The 20,988-nt window shown below is 36.3% G+C and overlaps 1 protein-coding gene across 2 annotated transcripts in view; it reads right to left on the bottom strand.

The window, feature by feature from the left end:
* The window catches only part of GUCY1A2 (guanylate cyclase 1 soluble subunit alpha 2), a 172,683-nt gene that overhangs the window by 20,184 nt on the left and 131,511 nt on the right, over positions 1-20,988 (bottom strand). For both annotated transcript variants that reach the window (XR_005264040.2, XM_038175780.2), the window contains exon 7: positions 8,865-9,019. Coding sequence is in view for 1 of the 2 variants with exons in the window: in XM_038175780.2 (XP_038031708.1) it covers positions 8,865-9,019 (155 nt within the window). In the remaining variant the exon portion in view is untranslated. The remainder of the gene's footprint in view (positions 1-8,864; positions 9,020-20,988) is intronic.

The raw sequence follows: 20,988 nt of genomic DNA, 5'->3' as shown, positions 1-20,988 counted from the left end.
GTAAATATCCTGCACTTTAAAACTACTGGTTTAACACACTGAAGCAACTGTTCTCTGCTTCCAAAAGTAGATTTTTGCAAGCAACAGTTGAAGTCTTAGAGCTTTCAGAGCTAAATCCATAAGCGCTCAGTGCAGTTTTTCTTCCCCCAAACTGACTATTCATTACAGAGCATCTAACCTTCCTAAAAAATCAATGGTTCCCTCTTGGAGCCCAGCATTATCTAATTGTAATGACAGTTACACAAGTCTGAAACTGTAATAGATAGATAGATAAATAGATACATAGATAGATAGATTTAATTCAGGGCTTGCACTGAGTTTAGGTGATATTTTCACACTATTTTTCTCATTGGGCCAAAGTACAATATATTAATTAAAAGCCTTATTTTCACCTGTTTTGTGAATTGTAACTTGGTCACAATTAAATGCTCTGACAGTACCAAAGGTGCCAGTAGTGATGGGTAACTAATCCATTAGTCCTTGTACAGCTATTTGGAAATTTGTCCACTACTATGGCTCATGATAGACTCTACATCATTATATTAGGTGCACTATTTGTATTAGCCTCTCACCCTCAGAAATTGTCTAACTGACCTTTACTGTGATAAGATTTCAGCCTCCAAGCAAGCACAGCAGGAAATCTTCCTCTTTAACAAATACTAATGGAAGATACTTGCAATCATATTATATGTTCCTTACTTTACTTTATACACTCAAGACATATATATATATTTATCTTATATATATATATATATATATATATATATATATATATATACATGTATATTCGCTGGCTTTTATTAGAAAGACTTTAAACAGGACAAACATTGTCTCTTTTCAGTCCACTTCTAAATAACAGGTTCTTTGTATTCCCTAAATATACTTGTCCTGGCACTTGGTTTCTCAGACTGTGAATAAAATCAGGTTTCATAAATTGCCTTTGATTTCTTATAGCTTTCTGTATACACTAAAGAAGAAGTTATCTACTTATCCTCAGTGCTTAGCAGTGAGGACATTTTTCTCCAGGAATCTTTCCTCCTATATTATGCTACTGGTGATGTTAAAAAGAAAAGAGTACCAGCTGATGGCCACAGCCCAGGTCTTCAGCCCTTGCTAAATTTCTTATCTTCCTCTTCAAAGGTACAAGGAGCCCCAAAAGATGCTTCTGCCAAGAGCCGAATAATAGTGCAGATCCTCACTGGGGGCAAGGGTGAGCCACACAGTCAGTTTCTGCATTTCCCCTCTGACTCTGGGGAAGAACCAGTGTAAAACCTCCTCATCCGGAAGGCATCCTGAGTGGTGGCACCCGGGTCTGGTTGTCAGTCTTACCTTGCAGACCATTCTCAGAGCATTTTGTTGTGACCAAGTCAGACTTCCTGCTCCAAAAGTCTGAGAGCACAGCCCATCCAGATCCTGAGAGCAGAATCTATCCTTCAGCTTCAGGAAATTATATGATGGCTTAAACTCTACATAAGGCATTTCAAATCCCCACAGTGTCCCACAGTCATAGAGCTTGATTTGAAGTAGCACAACCTCAGCAGTTCAGGAATATGCATATAACAACTAGTCTGAATCTATTCCAAAGCATTTGTCTCAGCTGTCTTTCCTGCATCACTTTTGTGTGTTTCCCTTGAGAGCACTATTGTAAATGACGTTCCTATAGTAGATTATTCACACAGTCAGAACTCTGGTTTCCACTCAAGTAGTTGGATAAACAGTTTACAATCAATGATTATATTGTGAGGGTCAGGCTACTCAAGCATGCCTATAAATTGCCTGGAACCAGGTCTGCTATCAGCTTGTCTTTTTTGTTGATGTTTCAGAGGAGGAAGAATTTCTTAAACACTGACTTGTAGTTGATTAATATGACAGCATCCCCTCGTAACCTGAAATCTTCCAGAACAGTCTAAATTCTTGTTCTATCCCTTCCCTGATGGGAAAAGAAAGGGAAAAAAGAAAAGGATGTCAGCACTGGAAACATTTTTTCTAGTAGAAACAGGAAGCATTTGAAGGACGTCTGTGTGTTAATTAAAATTGGGATCACACTTAATGGGAATTTTGTAGAAACTGAAATGTTTTGGCTCTTCTTTTTTTTTCATAGATGTTATGATAGGAGAATTATATTTCAGACTATTTTGGCAGGAAATAGTTACATCTTCATCAGCAAGTGCCTATACTCAGAAAATGAGCTATCTGTGCATGGATTTATCTGTTGCAAGGCTCTCTACATTAGGGGCAAGCTTTGCACCATTATTCTTTTTCTCTCTGTGCACATCGGAAGACAGTTTCACCTCTTTTATGATTTTACAATCTATTTATTTACTTATTTATTTTTGTGAAAAAATAAACTGCTCCATTCCCTCCCAAACAAGACACTTCCACAAGCTGAAGCCTCTGCCCAAAGGGAAGAATAAGATGGTAAGAGGAGCAGCCACTTAGCAGGCTGGAATAGCAATTCCTCTGGAAATATGAAAGAGCATGTCCTTTGGAAATACAAACAATTATGTACCTTGAGAACTTTATTTCCAAAGCAAAAGAAAGAGATTATGATCACATGTGCTAATTCAACTCTACTTGCTTTGAGAAGCAACAGTGCTGAGGAAGTAGTACTTGACTAAGCTTCATCATGCTCAAATACTTTTCACCCAGAGGATACACTGCCCATATGGTGCCTGAAAACCTATAAAATATTGAGTAGTGCTTGCTGGATAAGGCTGACAGATTGCCATGTAGCAGCAAACAGAAAATGAGACTGAGAAAAAAATGACTCTGTCTGGTTCAAATTATTTTCACGTTGTACTTAACTATTTTTGAATTTATGGAAGTTCATGTATCGGTGTTTTTGCTTCATGTAGACCAATTTTAATAAGATTATGAGAGGACTCATCCTGTTTTTTTAATGCAATATGTTGTATATCACATGCAGCTCTGCGCGGTAAGTGCCTATCACTGACCTTTAATACCTTAATTGCTTACCCAGCTAAGCAGAATTAAAACTGTATCTGCTCTCTGTTCAGAACATTAGAGAATTAGGCTCAGTGAATAGGACTGTAGCATCACAAGTGAAAGGCCACAGACTTTGCCTTGACCTAATAGTGCTGGCCTCAGGATTTGCCTGTATTTGCCTAGTCTTGAACTTATTTTAGTTCTACCAGATTTCTATCAGTCATATTGCAAAAATAACTTGTTAGCTGTGTGGAATTATGTGGTGTAGCGTCTACTGTTACCTACCTGACAGTGATCTAACAAGTCCTTCTGTGTAGCATGAACTACCTATAATCCTCAAATGAAAATGGAGTGCAATGGAGCACAGGCACAGGCAGAGAACAGAGGCCCAGGACCTTAATCACAAATAAGAGACTATTGGAGTGCAGCCTCATGGAGGCAGATGACACAGGTTGTAGGAACAAAAGGAAATATTAAAAAACAGGAATAAACTGATGTGTTTGGAATTGACTTTTAATGCTCTAATTAGACTAACTGATTTTTTTGTGTGTCCACATACAAGCTGTGTTCCCTTTTGGTCCACACAACTAAATTGTCTGTCCAATAATATGTCTCATGGAAGCACACGTGGTGAACTGAGTGATGTAAAAAGAAACAGCTTTTTAAAGAATTGTCAGAAATAAAATTTAAAATAATCTGAAAAGGCTCTTGGAGGACAAATCCATGTGTTTGCCCATGTGCTATAGCAAAATACAGACATACATATAGCTAGTAGGAAAAATAACTTGAAATTAAAAGTCTAAATAAATGTATACCGATTTAATTAAAAATAAAATTATTATTATTAATAATAATAATAATAAACAGATAAAGTGAGATGTATGTACTTCTTAAATACCTAAAAGTACAAATGCTTCCATACAATGACATAAATATTCAAATTATGTACAATTTTAAAGGCCAAGGGACAATTCAGGCAGGTGAACCAGCAGGGACTTCACCTAGCTCCATGCAAAAGCACTCCTGGTTTCTCTCTGTCTTAATCAAATAAGGAGGAGGGGTACAGGCTGCTCATCTTTGCCTAAACTGAGATGTATTAACCATATGTATTGCTTAGCATGTGATAACAGAAAGTATCTGTACCCCATAACTGATGCCTAAAATACCTTCTCCATAAGATAAATACGTACTAGAGAAGGCCAGAGGTTGAAAGAAGAGGCAAAAAAATATATTTTTAAAATTTAATTACTTGACAATTAACAACAACTATATTTATATGCTTTTGATAACTGCTTAGAGATCCCACGGCATTATATTTTAATACCATTAAGGAAACAGGATGAATGTAGGTATATTATGTTAATATCAGATAGACATTATTCAAGGCTGAAACAAATAAAAATTATTTAATCTTTCTTCTGTGCTGAAGAAGAGACTCAAAAATCTGACTGTGTTTCCTTCCTGAGTATGGAAAACTAATTTTATTCAATTCAGGATAATATAGATGAATTAAATAAATCTACAGCTGGATTTTCAAGTTTGCTAAAGGAACAGGGAATGTGTAATTCTTCTTCTATTCCTTTCTGGCCACATGTCTAACAGGGACCAGTCTGGGATCCTCTCCTCCCTCTGCAGTTTCTGTGTGTTTCTCAGGAAGTTTTACCAGTGCTTTTCAGCACTTTCATCTTACAATACCCTGTGATTCAAAGCCACCAGGGCTCTGTAGTCCTTCTGTCAATAGACCCATCTGAGTCAGGAGAAAAAGGTATTTTGAACAGAAGTGAGCTTCTATCCCCAGTAGATTCAAAGGACACTTTTGTAAAAGGCACTGTTTTACACCGCACAGCTCTTCCCTGGCAGGTGTAAATGGGAGCAAGGCTGCCCCAGGTTCAGGGCTGCTGCTAAGCAACACCACGTTATATTTATATTTTAGACTCTGCTTCTTACACAGGCATATTATGGGCTCATGGGGAAGTGTCTGAAACCAATAATAGGCATTCTGAAGTGTTATTATCACTTTGAACACTGATGACATTTTGTAATGCATAATTTGTACTGTAAAATGAAAGCTGATAAGTATTAGACATGTTTCCAGTATCTACATACTTTGTAAGCACAAAACATGTTATCAGAATTTTCATCATGAAGCATGGTAGACACAAACACATTATGATAAATGCCAGGAGTTTCAATTAATCGAAATTCTATTATTTTCATACTGATTGCAGAATTATCTACTTAGTAAAACATTGCTTCTTGGATCATAAAAATGCTAACTGGGTACACAACAGTATGGCATGATCAAATAGAAATGGCAGATAAGGTCAGCCATAAAGACATTTCAGTTTGCAATGAATCACTTCATTTGTACACAGCAAATTATATATTCATGCAAATTCTATGTAAGAAAAGTTGTATACAGGTGCATCAGATTATTACTTCTTTACTTGGATAGTACTGTTATATTATGTTTAAGCCCCCTGGATCACCTTCAGGAGCCATGAATAATACTGTTTTATTGAATATTTCACAATTGCAGTCTCTTCTGGCCACTGTCAGCCATGCCGTTTCCTGATTTCTCCCTTACAAGTTCTCATGCTTTCAATCATGCCAGAAGGTATGGTTTGGAACAGCCTTTCTAAGTAGCCCCATGCACATTCATTTTATTTTCTCAAACGCTTTCTGTAAAAAGCATGTCAAAGAAACTAGTTCAGTTGGTACTTTCAGCCATTCACCTTGAATGATAACTGTCCACATAGTATAATAATGCAGATAACACATACCAAAAATTCTATGTTTTGTTGTGTTTTGTTTTGTTGTCTCTTTTAATAATATTATTGCATCATGAGTAACTTTTATACTACCTTTCCTTTTCTGAAAACATCAGTCAAAATCTGTAGCTTTGTAGAAAATAAGCAGTTTGGCCATGGTGAAAAAAGGACCCTTCATCGATGACCCAGTGTATTCAAGACATTCCCACATATACCAGAATGTCACCTGATGCATGGCTCCTCTCTGATTGCTCTATAAATTGTTTGCCTGTAAATGGCCATGGGAGTCCTTCACACTCAAGAAGTTTACCAATAACACAAGCCTGAACTGTGAAATCAGTATATGTTTTCTAGGGATGAACCAGAAAATTAAAACTGCAAACCATTCAAATGCAAACCTCATATGAAGAACTAAAGTATGATCTTTTCTTTTTGCCTTTTACTTTTTCCACTATGACTGTTGCAAAAAAGAATATTTCTACTCAATGAAAATCACTATTATTCACCCAGCTTCAAAAACTGTCAGAAGTATACCCAATATATGAAACTACTCTAGATTCACAGGTTGATGCTGCAGCAACAAGCAGGACATTTTTTTCTTTTTCAGTAGAATGTGTAGGTCAGTCAAAAAATATTAATTTCTTCATTTAGATCTAGAACTTCAATTGGCATTTAAGATGAATGTACAAATGGACACATTAGAGACTTATAAAATAATTCACGCTGGAGAGTACCTAAGGAGCTCTCTAGTCCAAACTCTTGCTCAAAAAAATGTACAACACTGAATTCAGACCAGGCTGCTCAGGCCTTCATCCAGTCAGGTCTTGAAAATCTACAAGCATGGGGACTGCACAACCTCTTGGGCAGCCTTTGCCACTGCCTGACTGTCCTTAAGGGGGAAAAGTGCTTCCTTACATGCAGGCCGAGTCTCTTCTGTGTCAGTTTATGCTGCTGTCCTTGTCCTCCCGCCTAGCCTTACTTTGGAGAGCCTGGCTCATTCTACTTGACAACCTCCCCATGCACACTGGAGAATGCTTTAGGTCAATAAAATTAATATATATATTTCCTATATATTTATAGAAAATATTTTTATTTAAATGAACATGCCTGATAGTAGCTTGAGTCTGCATTTCTCTTGCATGTTAACAGAAGACTATATGAACCTGCTTCTGTGCACATTGCAAAAGTCTGTTCAGTTTTTCTGCCTCTTGTTCAATTAATTCCACTTTGCACTATTCTGTAAATTTGATATCAAGTGAAAGGGCTCTTCAGATGAATGTAATTTTATACACTAGTTTTAATTACTTTTTAACTTTCATTTCTGACTGCTTTGTATTTTAGCATATCAGAAGTTTTGATTCTTGGATGAAGAAATTCCATTTGAAACTTTAATTTACATAGTTATGGGAAAAAGTAAATACGGAGATTCACAGTTCTGTATTAAAAAAAAAAAAAAAAAAAAAAAAAAGAAAATCAATATTGTATGAATGATTGCTTACAGATTTATTGTGGAGGAACAGAGTCCAAAAACCTGAGCAAAACTGTACTTCAGAAAATTACTTGAGATACAGAATGTAGAAAAAAAAAAGAGTAAGATCTAGATCTCCTGCCAAAAAAAAGCGAATACATCAGTCACAATCCAAACAGAAGAAACTCTTATTATCAAGCTGTCAAATTTGAACAATAAGGAACACCTTTTTTTTATTTTAGATGTTCCTCATGACCTGATTTAATCAAGCCCTCTCTCTATTTGCATAATTTCTTCAAAGAGGTGGTGATAATGCTTTGCCATTTTCAATCTTTTTTCTTATATTAAGAAAAAACTTCTATTAAGTGTCTCTTTACAGTGTTAAATAAGAAATTTTGTTTCCAAGAAAGCACAAAAAGTCTTTGAAAGCTTGGCTGCACTCAAAAAGTTAACTCTTTCCTGAACTAATGGAACCATGCTTCTCTTCATCAACCGCATAAAATAATGACACAGTGGGAGACAGAATCATAGAATCATAGAAACAGAGAACACCCAAAGCTGGACCCACAAGGATCACTGAGCCCAATTCCTGGCTCTACACAGGACAAACCAAAAAGTCAGACCATTTGTCTGAGAGCACTGTCCAAACACTTCTTGAACTCCTGCAGGCTCGGTGCCATTACCACTGCCCTGGGGAACCTGTCCCAGCTCCCAACCACTCTCTCAGTGAAGAACCTTTCCCTAACCCCCAGCCTGACCCTCCCCTGTCCCAGCTCCATGCCGTTCCCTCGGGTCCTGTCGCTGTCCCCAGAGAGCAGAGCTCAGCGCCTGCCCCTCCACTCCCCTTGTGAGGGAGCTGCAGGCCGCCATGAGGCCTCCCCTCAGCCTGCTCTGCTCTGGGCTGAGCAAACCAAGGGACCTCAGCCACTCCTCATACGTCTTCCCCTCTAGACCCTTCACCATCCTTGTAGTCCTCCTTTGGACACTCTCTAACAGTTTTATGTCCTTCTTTTATTGTGGCACCCAAAACTGCACACAATACTTGAGGTGGGGCCAGAGCAACACAGAGCAGAGCAGGACAATCCCGTCCCTTGACCTGCTAGCCTTGACCTGATGCACCCAGGGTATGGTTGGCCCTTTTGGCTGCCAGAGCACACTGCTGGCTCGTTCAACTTGCTGTTAACCAGAACTTCCAGACCCCTTTCTGTGGGGCTGCTCTGCAGCTTCTTGACCCCAGTCTTTACATGCAGACAGCGTTGCTCCTTCCGAAGTGCAGAATCCTGCACTTCCTCTTGTTAAACATCATGGGGTTAGTGGTTGCCCAGCCGTCTAATTTGTCAAGATCTCTCTGCAAGACCTCTGTACCCTTAAAGGATTCAACAGCTCCTCCTAATTTAATGTCATCTGCCCACTTCCAATACACATTTTTTATAGGCAGCCATGGCAGCCTGTCCTGTTGTGGTCCCTTGCCTCCACTGCCTGACTTCCTTGAACATTCTGATGCAAGCCTGCAAACAAAGCCTGAGAACCCCATGTAGTCCCTCTTTCCAGTTATCCTGGCACCCTGCTGACTTTCTGCTGTAGCTCATGTGCTGAGTGAAGTCAGTGCCTGCTATAAGATCATGCTGAAAACAAACTGAAATAATAATAAACAGTATGAAAAGGCTAGCAACACTTACTGGTACGTGGTTGGACTGACATTGATGCGGCGTGGGTGACTTCCTGACTCGAACTTGCTTGCAAGGGTGACATTGTTTCCAAAGAGACAATAACGTGGCATTCTTACACCAACAACGCCGGCCAGCACTGATCCTGAGTGAATGCCTATCCTCATCTGGAAAAACATGAGATCCATGTCAGTTGTCTCTCTTGTACTGCCTGTGTTAATGTCATTAGCACTTATGTACAAGCCAGCCACAGCTCCCCTTTCAAAGAAATAATAAACCTAAGAAGGAAGGGTGGGAAAAACAAAAAACAAAAAACAAGCACTGCCATTCCTTTAGCTTAAATCTGATGCAATTATAATAAGGAAGAAGAAAAACATGGCATCTTTTCACTAAAACCATTTTTGTCTGCTGCTTCTGTGCATGTTTGCTAGAGACTGCCACAGTCAAAAACAGGAATCGCAAACAGAACAGCACAGGATGACCAGGTGGTACTGCAATATCAGTTACCTAATTACACACAGACAATACAGAGTATTAATTTTGCCACTACTTTTAACACAGGCTTTAAACCAAGACCCACATTTTCTTAAACTGTCATGAAGAGCAGTAAAGTAGAGTGAATAATATATGGTACTTTTTTCTTATTATTATTTATTTTTCTCCTCAAAGTCTATGGCTGCTTTTCTTTCTTTGCCAGTCTGAGATATTGCAATGACGAAGATGCTGAAGATTAAGGCACCAGTGCTTCTAAAAATAATTTTACTCCCCCCCCCCCCCCCCCCACACACACACACACATCCACACACACATAAGAAGAAATAAATCCCCAGAAAATGATTTAAAAAAAAAAAGTCTATTTCCCTGAAACTGTCTGAGGTGTGGAGATTACATTGATCTGGAAAGCTTGGGGTCACCCTCCCAGTTTCCTTCAGAGTGAACAAACAAACAGAGGATTTATTCATAAATTTTAGCAACCTGTTATGTTTGCCAATAAAAGCATTTTTTTATAAATAGGAAACTCTTTTTTTCTTGTTAACTTTATTGCGTGTTTTTTTTTTTTAAAAGAAGATATTTATATTTATAGCCTGTGAAGATACTTTTACTCACAGCAACTGTACTGATAACATGCAGAAAAATAAATATCTACTCAAGCAGATATATTAATACAACCCTCAGGTCCTTTGACTTACTCAATTAACAGTCTATCTATCTCTGTTTTTCTTAATAATAGTAAATGTTTGCTCAAATACAAATTTAAAAATAAAATTGCTATCTAATTTGATACATACCAGAATATACTGTTAAAAAATCACTGTTAGCATTATAACCTTGATGTTCTTAAAGTTCTATGAACATGTAGGTCCCACATTATTTAACAGACTATAGCTCTTCCTGTGTGTCCAAGACTTTTACCATGCAGCTAAATAACCTTTTCATTGCATTCCTGTCTTACAAATAACTGACAATGGATATGTTTTTTTATCTACCATACACTACTAAAGCCATGCCTAACCTATTAACACATTCTGCATTGTATGATACAACTTTCAGCATTCCCACAGTCACCTCACAATAATGCTGTTAATTAATGACTAGGATTTAAAAAAAAAAAAAAAAAAAAGTGAATCAATAGCACTTGAATTTCATTGAGCTTTCAAACCTTTACTATAGTTTGGAAGGCAGCTACTGAAATTCTTCAACTACTCTATGTTATTGGGCTGGGAAGTGCCAACAGACTTGCTTTGGCTGTGAACAATATCTGTGCAAACCCATCTACATTATTTTGCTCATAGTTTTGTTTGTTTGTTTGTGTTTGGTTTTGTTTTTCTTCTTTTTTTTTTTTTTTTCTGTGGTTGGAAAGTTGAGATGAGAGCATACGTTAGACCAGAAGGAAACCTTGTTAGCAGAAAATGTACTAATAAAATAAAATTAACTTTTGCAATATATGCAGTGAAAGATAAAGTTGTTGGTGGTTAGTTTTCCACTTTCACTCTTCAAGTGCTTCCTTTTATATGTCTCCATATATTTTTATCATTCAGTGATTAAGTAACAACAGACTTTAACTGAGATTTCAAAATTCTCAGTTGCAAAAGTGTCCTGAAGAACTAAATCCCCATTCACACTGTAAGTGATTTGAAAATCTTTACTTCCTTTCTTACGATTGTTTCACAGAAAAAGACACTGGGGAAATGACTTTTCTGCACATGCCAAGGAAACGAGTTGCAGACCCTAGTGTAAGGCTTGGTGAATTTAATGTGATATACAACTCTTAATATCAAATATTTTCCTTTGCAATGTTAGGTTGTTAGGTGAATGAATTTAAAGCCATGAATGCCAGCTGCCACTGGAAAAAAAAACAATGGAGAAGAAAGGGACAGGAGAAGACAGGAAAGGGCTTTGTATTTAATAAAGTATGTACCTAACGAGATTATGCATAAATAAATAATAATGATGATGATGATAATAATAATAATAACAACAACAACTTAGCTTGTCCATTTGGCTGAATAAATAACATTTTGTATTCAAATTCTTATAGGCCTGTACAGGAATTTGTCTGCCTAATTTTTGGTGACCATTTAAAATGTTGTTAGCTGTAAGGAATGGGGTACTTAGTCTCAGTGAAGAAAAATACCATCCTGTAGTATCTTTGTTGTTTTTTTGTTTGTTTGTTTGTTTTTAATAAAAACATGTTCCTACAATAAAAAATATAGATGTTTTCACAAACACAGGTTAAACTACACAGAGCTATCAAATAGTGTCAAATCTGAAATTTTCATCAGGTGCAAGGAAGTTAATGTATATTTTCTTATTACACCGTACCAATAAATGTCTGATACGAGACAAAAGGATATCTTGAAATAAAGCTCACTTTATGCTTCATTATTTGGATTTCTACAAGAAAAAGCCTGCAACACTGATTTTATTTCCATGAGGCATCCCTTAGTGTATCAAGACTAGCACTTCTATTGGTCGTATTTTATTTTTAGTGAACAAAGTTTTTTTGTAGCAATGCCTTTTCAGGATTTTATTTCATCTGCAAATAAGCTATTCTGGCTTTTCCTCACTGAGCTGACAACTGTTGTGTTAACAATTTAAGGATTTTTTCTATAAAGGAAGAAAATGTGTGATCAAATTATTAGCAACAAGGCACCTATTGAGGCACATAGGCCTCTCATATTAACTTTGCAGCAAAATAACATCTGCAAAATAACCTGACTTAGAACAATAATCATGGTTATATATGTACAGTTATAGTTCCCAGGCTACATCATATATCCAGCCCTTATCAGTACTTTTCTATAACAGTTGCCATTAAGGTTATTAACAACATATGAAATGGAAATTAGGTGGCAACATTAGGATGCATTATTTGTTCATCATAGCTATATTTATTCATTTATGTACATTACATTTGTGTGATATACATTATACATTTATTACCTATATTATACTTCAATTGAATTATTTTAATAAAATATATGCTCTTCATCTGTGCTGACTGCTCCTTTATATGTCCTTGATTATTTGGCTAATGATAAGCTGGCAGCATATAACTGAGGCTGAAAGTTTAAAGGCATTCCACATAGAAATGGAAAGAAAGCTCTTTGGGAACTATCACAAAGAGATGACAGCCATGAAGGAAAAACAAACAAACAAACAAACAGACCCCAAACCCCATAGTTAAGGAGCAGTGAAGAGATGGACAAAGGCAAAAGCCATTTCTACAGAATACTTGAAAGCACAATGAAAAATGAAGCATGAACAGGTGTGAAAAAGAGCAAGAGAATCATGAGAGGCCTTTTAGATAAAAAGAATCAACTTGAACTGGCTGCAATGTAAAGATTTAGAGTGGAGAATGACAAGGAGAAGAAAGATTAATTAATTTCATCTTTACAGCAGCTGTGGTAATAGTGAAGTGGGAATAAGCTGATGATGAGTGTCAGAGGTGTAAAAGAAAAGCAGTCCATGCTGATTGATGCAGGACAAGAGTAAAATCATAGCTATGTGAAAAGGAAAACAAGCTTCCAGAATTTTTAAAGAAAATGTAGCAACATGTGGATATTGCCTACAAGATACAGCAGAGGGACCAGAAAAGGATAATATCTGAGTGACAAGAAGTATAGTGGTTTTGTATGATAGTATATAAAGGGTCATATGGAAAGACAAGGAACACTAGCGCTACGGTCATTCTCTGGCAGTTTGATGGGCAAACATGCCAGAAGTGGTATCAATGAGACCTGATAGACCAGACTGGATTGAGAGAAAAACCAAGAACAAACAGGAACAGGAACAGGGATGACCAATGTCTTTTGGTTGTTGTTGCTGTTGCTTATTTTCTGAACTGAGAAAGTACACACTTCTGTTACTGTGTTTTTCTGACATACTAAATCTAAGAAGTTGTGTTACACCTTTACAATTCATTGTCAAAACATGATTTTTCTTTCTTGAAGATGAAAGTGCTGATTTTTATTTTATTTTTTAACTGCTATGCAGTTTCCATCACTTCCAAAAGTCCCAGTGCCTTCTCAGGTACCATAGCAAAACCTGTTCTGTTGCATCATAATACAGCATCTTGCAGCTGAGATCAAAATAAATGCAACGTTGAAGACTCACAACCCGTATGTGGTCATTTTATGGTAAAGAGGCACAAGTACTTACAAAGAGTAAAGAAATACAGTGGCATTCCTGAACTGAATTTTACCATTGCTAATTAATGCCTAAATAGCTTTCTCTGGTAATCAGTTTGTTCACAATAAGCAAATCCAATCATTTGATTTATGTTCAAAGCTCTTGAGTTTTTTTTCTCTTCAAATTGTTGAAAAATACATTCTCCTTTCCATCTCCTCATTTCCCCACATAAATAACGAGGGAAAAAAAAATGTTGATATTTAAAAGCAAGTTCAAGAAATACTTTTCTCCTCCACAACATTTTATAAAACCTCCTCAAATCTAAGATTTTGACTAACATATGTCTGCACACTGACAAGTAAGAGAACACATTAAAATCTTTTCCCTTCAGTCAAAACTGAGACATTTCATTACAAGACTTAAAAAATCTTCCTTTATTATTTAGAGGACAAAACAATGTCTCAAACTGTAAGGATTTCTGAATGGAAAATTAACTATTTTTTAAATTATTTGTTAAGCTTCTTAAGTATGTGATGTTGTGCAAATGTATCTGCAGATCCTGGTTAAAGGCTTACTAATCTATTTCAAAAAGACCTACACTTAATTCAGAAGAAGAGAAAGGAGACATCAGAGAACACCAGATAACTTCCCTGGTAGGTGACAGCATGAAGAATTGCTTGAGGACACGAAAGGGAAGAACAAATATTGAGCTGAAAATAAAGGCTCTTTTTGGACTGTATTGAAAGGCAAAGCAGGAAAAAGACAAGTCTGTGGGTATCTTCCTTTTTGCCTACCGGTAAAGAATAGTTGATGTTGTAACATGCAAGCAGACTTTCTCATTCAAACTTTTTCATTCATGGTACATGTAATCTGTCTTCTGATAAGCACAGGGCAAAAATATATGATGATTTAAAAAATAAAATAATAAATAATAATTATTTTTTTTTAAAGACTCTCTCTGTAACCAGTAATCTTTATTTTCTGAGCCAAAAGATTTTTTTTTTCTTTTCAAAAGAAGGGTGTTTGTTTTTCGCAGTTCATCCTCATATACAAGCCATGATAATATTTCCTGGGAGTGGTAGGTTTTACAATAAATAGTACATGTACACATACTTCCCACCACACACACAGAGAAAAGGTCCTTAATGCACAGTTCTCACACTCTGAAAATATACTCCTGGGCTAGAAAGAAGTCTCAGGTTCCCTGTCAAGTTAACTGCATCCAGGAGGACTCAAAGAACCGCTTGTCTTACACAGATCCTGACAAAGAGCGGGCAGGGTGAGAAGTAGGTGACACGGTTTCAGAAGCAGCTATGGGTAGGAGCAATCCCCCAGTCGGCCAGCCCAGAGGACTTCAGGCCCTAACAATATGATCAATCGGCATCTGCTCAAGACTTTGTGCTGAGCTGGAAGCAGAGCTCAGGGTCTGCTTGAAAATATTTCCATAAGAGGCATGACCTGCATGAAAATATTTCCAGGCATAGGGATGTCCCAGGCCAGCAAACTTTTAAAGACAATTGTAAGTGTTCTGCTGGATCACAATTTTCAACATCAATTTCAACATATTTATGCTACCATTTCTCAGACAAATAAAGCACTCCACACTTTCTGCCCTAACATACTGAGTGATACTCAGTGTTTAAGCAGTAACTTTCTACCTTTTGTCCTTGTAGTCCCCTTCAGAAAGGAGAAGATCACCTCTCACAGTGTCTTAGGCATTAGTCCGTGACCCACTGCCAGATCCTTTCAAATAGAAAATGGCAAATTCTGTAAGTCCTTATCTTCTCTAATATTTGTAGCAGCTTCTAACAACACTTCTAACTCTGAACCTCAACAAATGCCTTACACAGGGATATTTATTTGTAAAATGTCTTAATGCAAAATAGACTCTACAAAGCTCAGAGCTCTAAAATCAGGGCCATGCACTGGTGAGTCGATGTGTCTTTCTGCTCCTTCAAAGAACTGCAAGTTGACAAGGGCTGACAGCTATGCCGTGACATATGCTTTAGTGTGGGGGTTATCCGTATTCTTAGATAGAATTATAAATATCACAGTGTCTTTCTGGAAAGGGACATATGACAGCACAGCTCACTACAGTATTGTTGCCAAGGAACAGACCTGCTCAGAGGAAAATTTAGATCCTTTTTAATTTCACAAGGTGTTCTATTGAACGAAACTACAGGATATATTTCCCCTGTGTTTGAATAGCACTGGGAGAAGTGAACACAGCTTTTTTCTAACGAGAATTTCCTAGATTTCTTATTCATAGACTTATAATTATTCAGCCTGTCTGAAGTAAAAGACACAGAATATTATTCATGGGAAATGAAAATACAATAATTAATAAATATTGAATTCCTTGGGATCAATATACCTTTTTTAAATAGTTATGGGTAAACCAAGTGTGGTTTTTGTGAAGGACACAATTTCTTTATAACGAGCATGCTACACACTACATATGTACATCCCTGGGCTATGATCTTTACTTACAGCCATCTCTACTGAATGTGGAACAAGGAGCTGTGAAACATGACTTTGTAAGGATGCCTCAGATCTGAAGGATGAAATTCCTTTTCTCATTCCCTTATCTTCTTCTGCTACAATCTACATGAGCCTTGCTTTGAGTAGTGGTTGGATTAGGTGACCTCTAGAGGTTCCCAACAACTTTTTTTTTTTCGTAATTATATATTTCACGCCCTATAATGAAAATTTATATCATTATGAGTGCTCAGCAGCAGCATGGTGTATAATTACATGAAGCAAAATTCAAAACCAAAGGCTTAGACTAGTTCAGGGGGCTCATTAATTCTAGCACCAAAATTATATTGGGCAAAGTGTTCTGGAGCCAAATCCTGTCCTGAGGGACTACCTGAATTCACTATGGGATTTCTCAAGTTCTCCATTAGAAGAGAAGTTGGGTCATTTTTAAGACATCTAACCTGAAGTGGGTCATGGTGGCACAGGGAAGATAAAGCCTGTAGATGAGAATTTCTAGCATTCTGAACAGAGGAGTAAGACCTATATCCATCCCCTAAGATAACAAAGAAGAGACATTAGTGTTAATGTGCTTCATAAGCTACTTCTCCTTCACCAGTAAAATGTTGTTTTTCATTGTTGACACAGGATTTAATCAAAACCATTTTTTATTGTTTTGTTTTTAATAGTATTTCTCACAGCATGAATTTAATTGCTATGTGAATCTGTGCATTCAGGCACTTAAAAAGAGCTAATCATTCAAGCAAACCCACATAGCAGTGGAGGATTTTTTCCCGGCCTCCTCTCCACTGACATCCAAAAAAGGAAAAAAAATCATCAGAAAATTCTGTTTGATCCCTAGTGTAGGAGGACATCTTTGTCCCACAGTGCCATCATATGACATACACTGAATGGATTGGGTGATATTTTAATGAAGATAAATGACACATGCTCAAAATATTTAAGGGAACAACAAAAAAAAAATCTATACTAAAAGAAAATCTGGGCATAAGGGCTTGAACTTTAAGAAACAGTCTTCCATGTTTTTGCTAATTTTGTCGCTTAAGGTAGATTTCATCCAATTTCAACAACCTTGAATTTATGATGCTCATTTAAATTAGATTTCTAGACTCCTTCTAAACCAACAAGGTAAATATCTCTAGGATTCAGATCTTTACATTCCAAAACTGGCACCTAGGAAGGTCTGGATCAATCACACCTGGAGGTGCAATAGAGAGGGGCACTCAACAGGGAGTTTAGCCTTAACACCTGACACATAGCTAAAGATAAGTGAGGTGAATCCAGCTCTCAGACTGATGAAGTTGACACATTTTCATCTTGCTTGCTTAAAATGAGCTACACCTCTTCGCATAAATGATCAAAGAAACAGATTTTGATGGATAGGACAATGTCAGAAGATCACTTCATATATAGAACAGCAGAATTTTCTTCAGATGTTTAATCATTATGGTCTTTGAATCTAGCCTACAATCTTTCTTTTTTGTTATTTTTTCAATGGAAAAGACCTACTCTGTGTTTTGATTGTAGCATGTGCTTTTCTGCATGGATGACATTCATGTCGATCTGCTTTGAACCTATCAGCAAGGAGCTTGGAACGTATCAGCAAGGATCTGCTGCATAATAGTTTTTAAATCTACAGAAACCATTGACATGTAAGAACCTTGTAGTTTTATTATGACAGGAAACCTTATCAGCCTATTGTACTATAATGATGAGTCTGCATTAAGTTTCATCCCAAAGATAAATTAAAAGAAAGATAAATTAGCTTTTGAAGTACAGGAAGTTTCCATATGACAACTGGGGCCTACAGTTACTTTATACCGGGCAAGTTCCAATGTTAGAACATCTCACAATATTAGATTACCCTTATACACATCACCTATCTCTAAATCAATAACAATTGTGTTCCATTGTTTATCGTTTCTTTTCTAAGAACTTCAATGTCTATAAACTTAACACAAGACAATATAAGAGCTAGTAGAATTAGTATTAGAATTCTAGTTAGTAGAATTTACTCTCCTCTTAAGTCTGGAGCAACTCTCCACAGCTGGCAGCTAACAATTAGCCTAGAAGGCAATTGCTATTGCATACAAAGAGAAAAGAGACTCCGTGATTCTGTGTTTGTATTCTACAAGCAAGAGTCCAAACCTTCACCTTGGATGTAATTGGGAAGGAGTTTATTAGCAATCCTTATTGACCTTTGTGCTTCACCTCCACAAAGCTTCAGCTTTATGTATGGGGAGTTCCCAGACATATTCCTCCTCAGTGAAATCAAAACACATATTCTTATACGATGATTTTTTTTGGAAGTCTTTCACACAGGCAAAGCCACTGAGTTGAGACAAAGTACTTCAGCAGAGCAAAGGGAAGGAGTATGAAGCCAAATGGTGCTCTTTTATACTGAACAGAGGACTTTTGATTCATGTATAGCCAGTACTTCAGCAAGTCAATCAAACTTTCTTGACACTACAAAGCAAATATAATAACAATCAAAATTCACATAGTATCATGTACAACTCTGTTACCTTCATTGAAAATCTGGGTTAGAAAAGAAATTTGTAATTAAAATGGTAATTAAAATCAATGAAAAATCACTGTGCAACTAATATAAAATGTAACAGGTTCTACTCCTATATTTAAGTTGCAAATCTACAAGCAATGTGTGATGATGATTGTATCTCAGATGTGACATGAATGGCAATAAACTAGCAGTTTAATGTTTATTTCAACTGCTTCAGATAAAATACTCAACTGCACTGCAAATTTAGATGAATATTTAGTATAATTTTGAATGTTTCAGTCTTTTCATGGCTAGAAAAGATTTCAATCTTATTTTCAACCTATTTTTTCAAAGCAATTAGCAAAGACCTGATGATGTAAAAAATATGACAAAATCTAAACATATGGAAAAAAATTGCTCTGAGATAAAGATGAATCACTTATGGTAAGGAAAGACTTCAATGTGCAGTCTAACCACTTTTCTTCCTTTCATTCAGTGCCCTTCCCCTTTCTGTCTCACACTCATCCCTCCTTGGAGAAATTAAACATTTTCTCCCTTGGAGAGATTTTCTCCCTTGGAGAAAAGAACAAAGCATGGGAACATATAATTCTGGTTTTAGCATGTGTGTTCTATGAAAGAAAGAAAGAAAGAAAAAAAGCAATTTTAATACATATATAATAACTATAAATTTGTTTATATGTTATGAATTTTGTAAGTACAAAAACTCAAGTGTTAATATGCTTAGTCAAGATGACCTCTGACCATCTGCACAAGCTTTTATCAACAAATTAATTTTTCTATAATCCACAAACATTCACACACACTCAAATAAAACCATATTTGTATGTGTGCAAAAGACCAAAACAGAAAGACAAAGAGAGTTTAAGCCTCAATTATTCTTGCATGTTCTTTTGAAAAATGCTAGACAAATTAAACACTGATTTAGTTTTGAATGCAGAAGCAGATGATAGTGTGACATATCTATAACCTCATTGTTGTCACTGCTGCCCAGCCAACCTTTAATGCTGCTAATTGGGTGAATTTGGCAGCAGAAGGACACAGATGCCTAGTCCTGGATTTTGCTTTACCAGCATTATTCTAACTTGATTCTTTCCTGCTGTTGCACATGTCTGATAGTGCTTTATTTGGAACTTTTCCAGTCAAGTTTTTCCACCAAAATCATCTCTCTTAGGTCAACCTTTGTTAACTCCTTTTATCTTTTTGTCTTATTTTTCACTCCTTTCCTCCCAGATGCAAGTAAGATATGTTCTCTCAGAAAGAGTCCATTTATTCTCTGGTGCACTGAATTTGTCATACCACACATACACATCATGTACATAATTAGTATAACTGAAAAATAGGAGTAAAATATACAAGTTCTTTTCCCACAAGGAAAAAGAGCAACCAACTCAACAATCCATCTCCCTTAAATTGCTAAAAAGCAACAACAAAACATATTTGTCTTTAAAAATTAATTTAGTTTTTATCAGATGATATATAATCAAATCAATCTGAGAAAAGAAGCAGAAACAAAGTGACCATTCGATCACCTGAAATAAAGCGTTACCCCCACATAGTACTTTTAAAATTAATAAACAAAAGAAATGATACTGGAAAGCTAAATATAGTTATGATTTTCTAGAGAGAAAAAAAAAAACAAGAAAATTAGACTTGATGTTATTGCTTCTTTTAGCCTTAAGAAATTAAGGGAAAACAGTCGGAGAGAAAAAAATCATTAGACTTTTCAGAGACTGTAGCTGTGGTTTTATGAAGATTAAATCATGCCAATTTAATCATTTTTATTTGTATTTAACTTGAGTTGAAATTAAGTGGATAAATGAAGTAAAGTACATGAAATATGTCTGAAGTTTATCTTGCTTGTGCTTTTACCTAGTAAGTAAAAATAAATCATGCAGATTTTTATTTAATGTGTTCATTAATGGCCTGCAATAAATAACACATTTTAAGTTTACTGATCACGCAAACTAAATACATCTAGGAATATACTCCAAACTAAAAATGCACAATTCAAGAGAGAAAATTGAAAAAACCTCTGAAAGGTCTCTTGACCTTTCAAAATGAATTTTAGTTAACATGCAATCTAGTAACGTAAAAAAAAAGTAAATGCAGCTATAAGCATCATATTACACACTGAATAGTTCCTTCCTTCAGAATTCCAGTTCAGCTACACCAAGTGAAAACCTAGGTACTGTCAACAGGAGTGGTTTCAGAAAAGATTAACAATCTGTTCGAATCCTTGAAAGGATCTGTTTAAGGAGGAAAACTAAACCAAAACAAAACCCACTAGATATTCACAGTCTGCCTAACTATTATTCAGTAGGGAGATCAAGATAATTATCTACAAATAACTGCAAGGTGTTAATGTCAAAGACGGAGATATGGCAAACGAGGACATAACTAGAATAATAAAATGGAAATGAAGACACAGATAAATATCCAGAGAAGCTTTCTCAGATCTACATAGACTGTATGAATGTCAGCAGACTC

This window comes from Anas platyrhynchos, chromosome 1 (assembly GCF_047663525.1).
Source record: "Anas platyrhynchos isolate ZD024472 breed Pekin duck chromosome 1, IASCAAS_PekinDuck_T2T, whole genome shotgun sequence".
Lineage (NCBI taxonomy): Eukaryota > Metazoa > Chordata > Aves > Anseriformes > Anatidae > Anas > Anas platyrhynchos.
The sequence above is the reverse complement of the archived record's forward strand: the minus strand, read 5'-3'. Positions and strand labels throughout refer to the sequence as shown.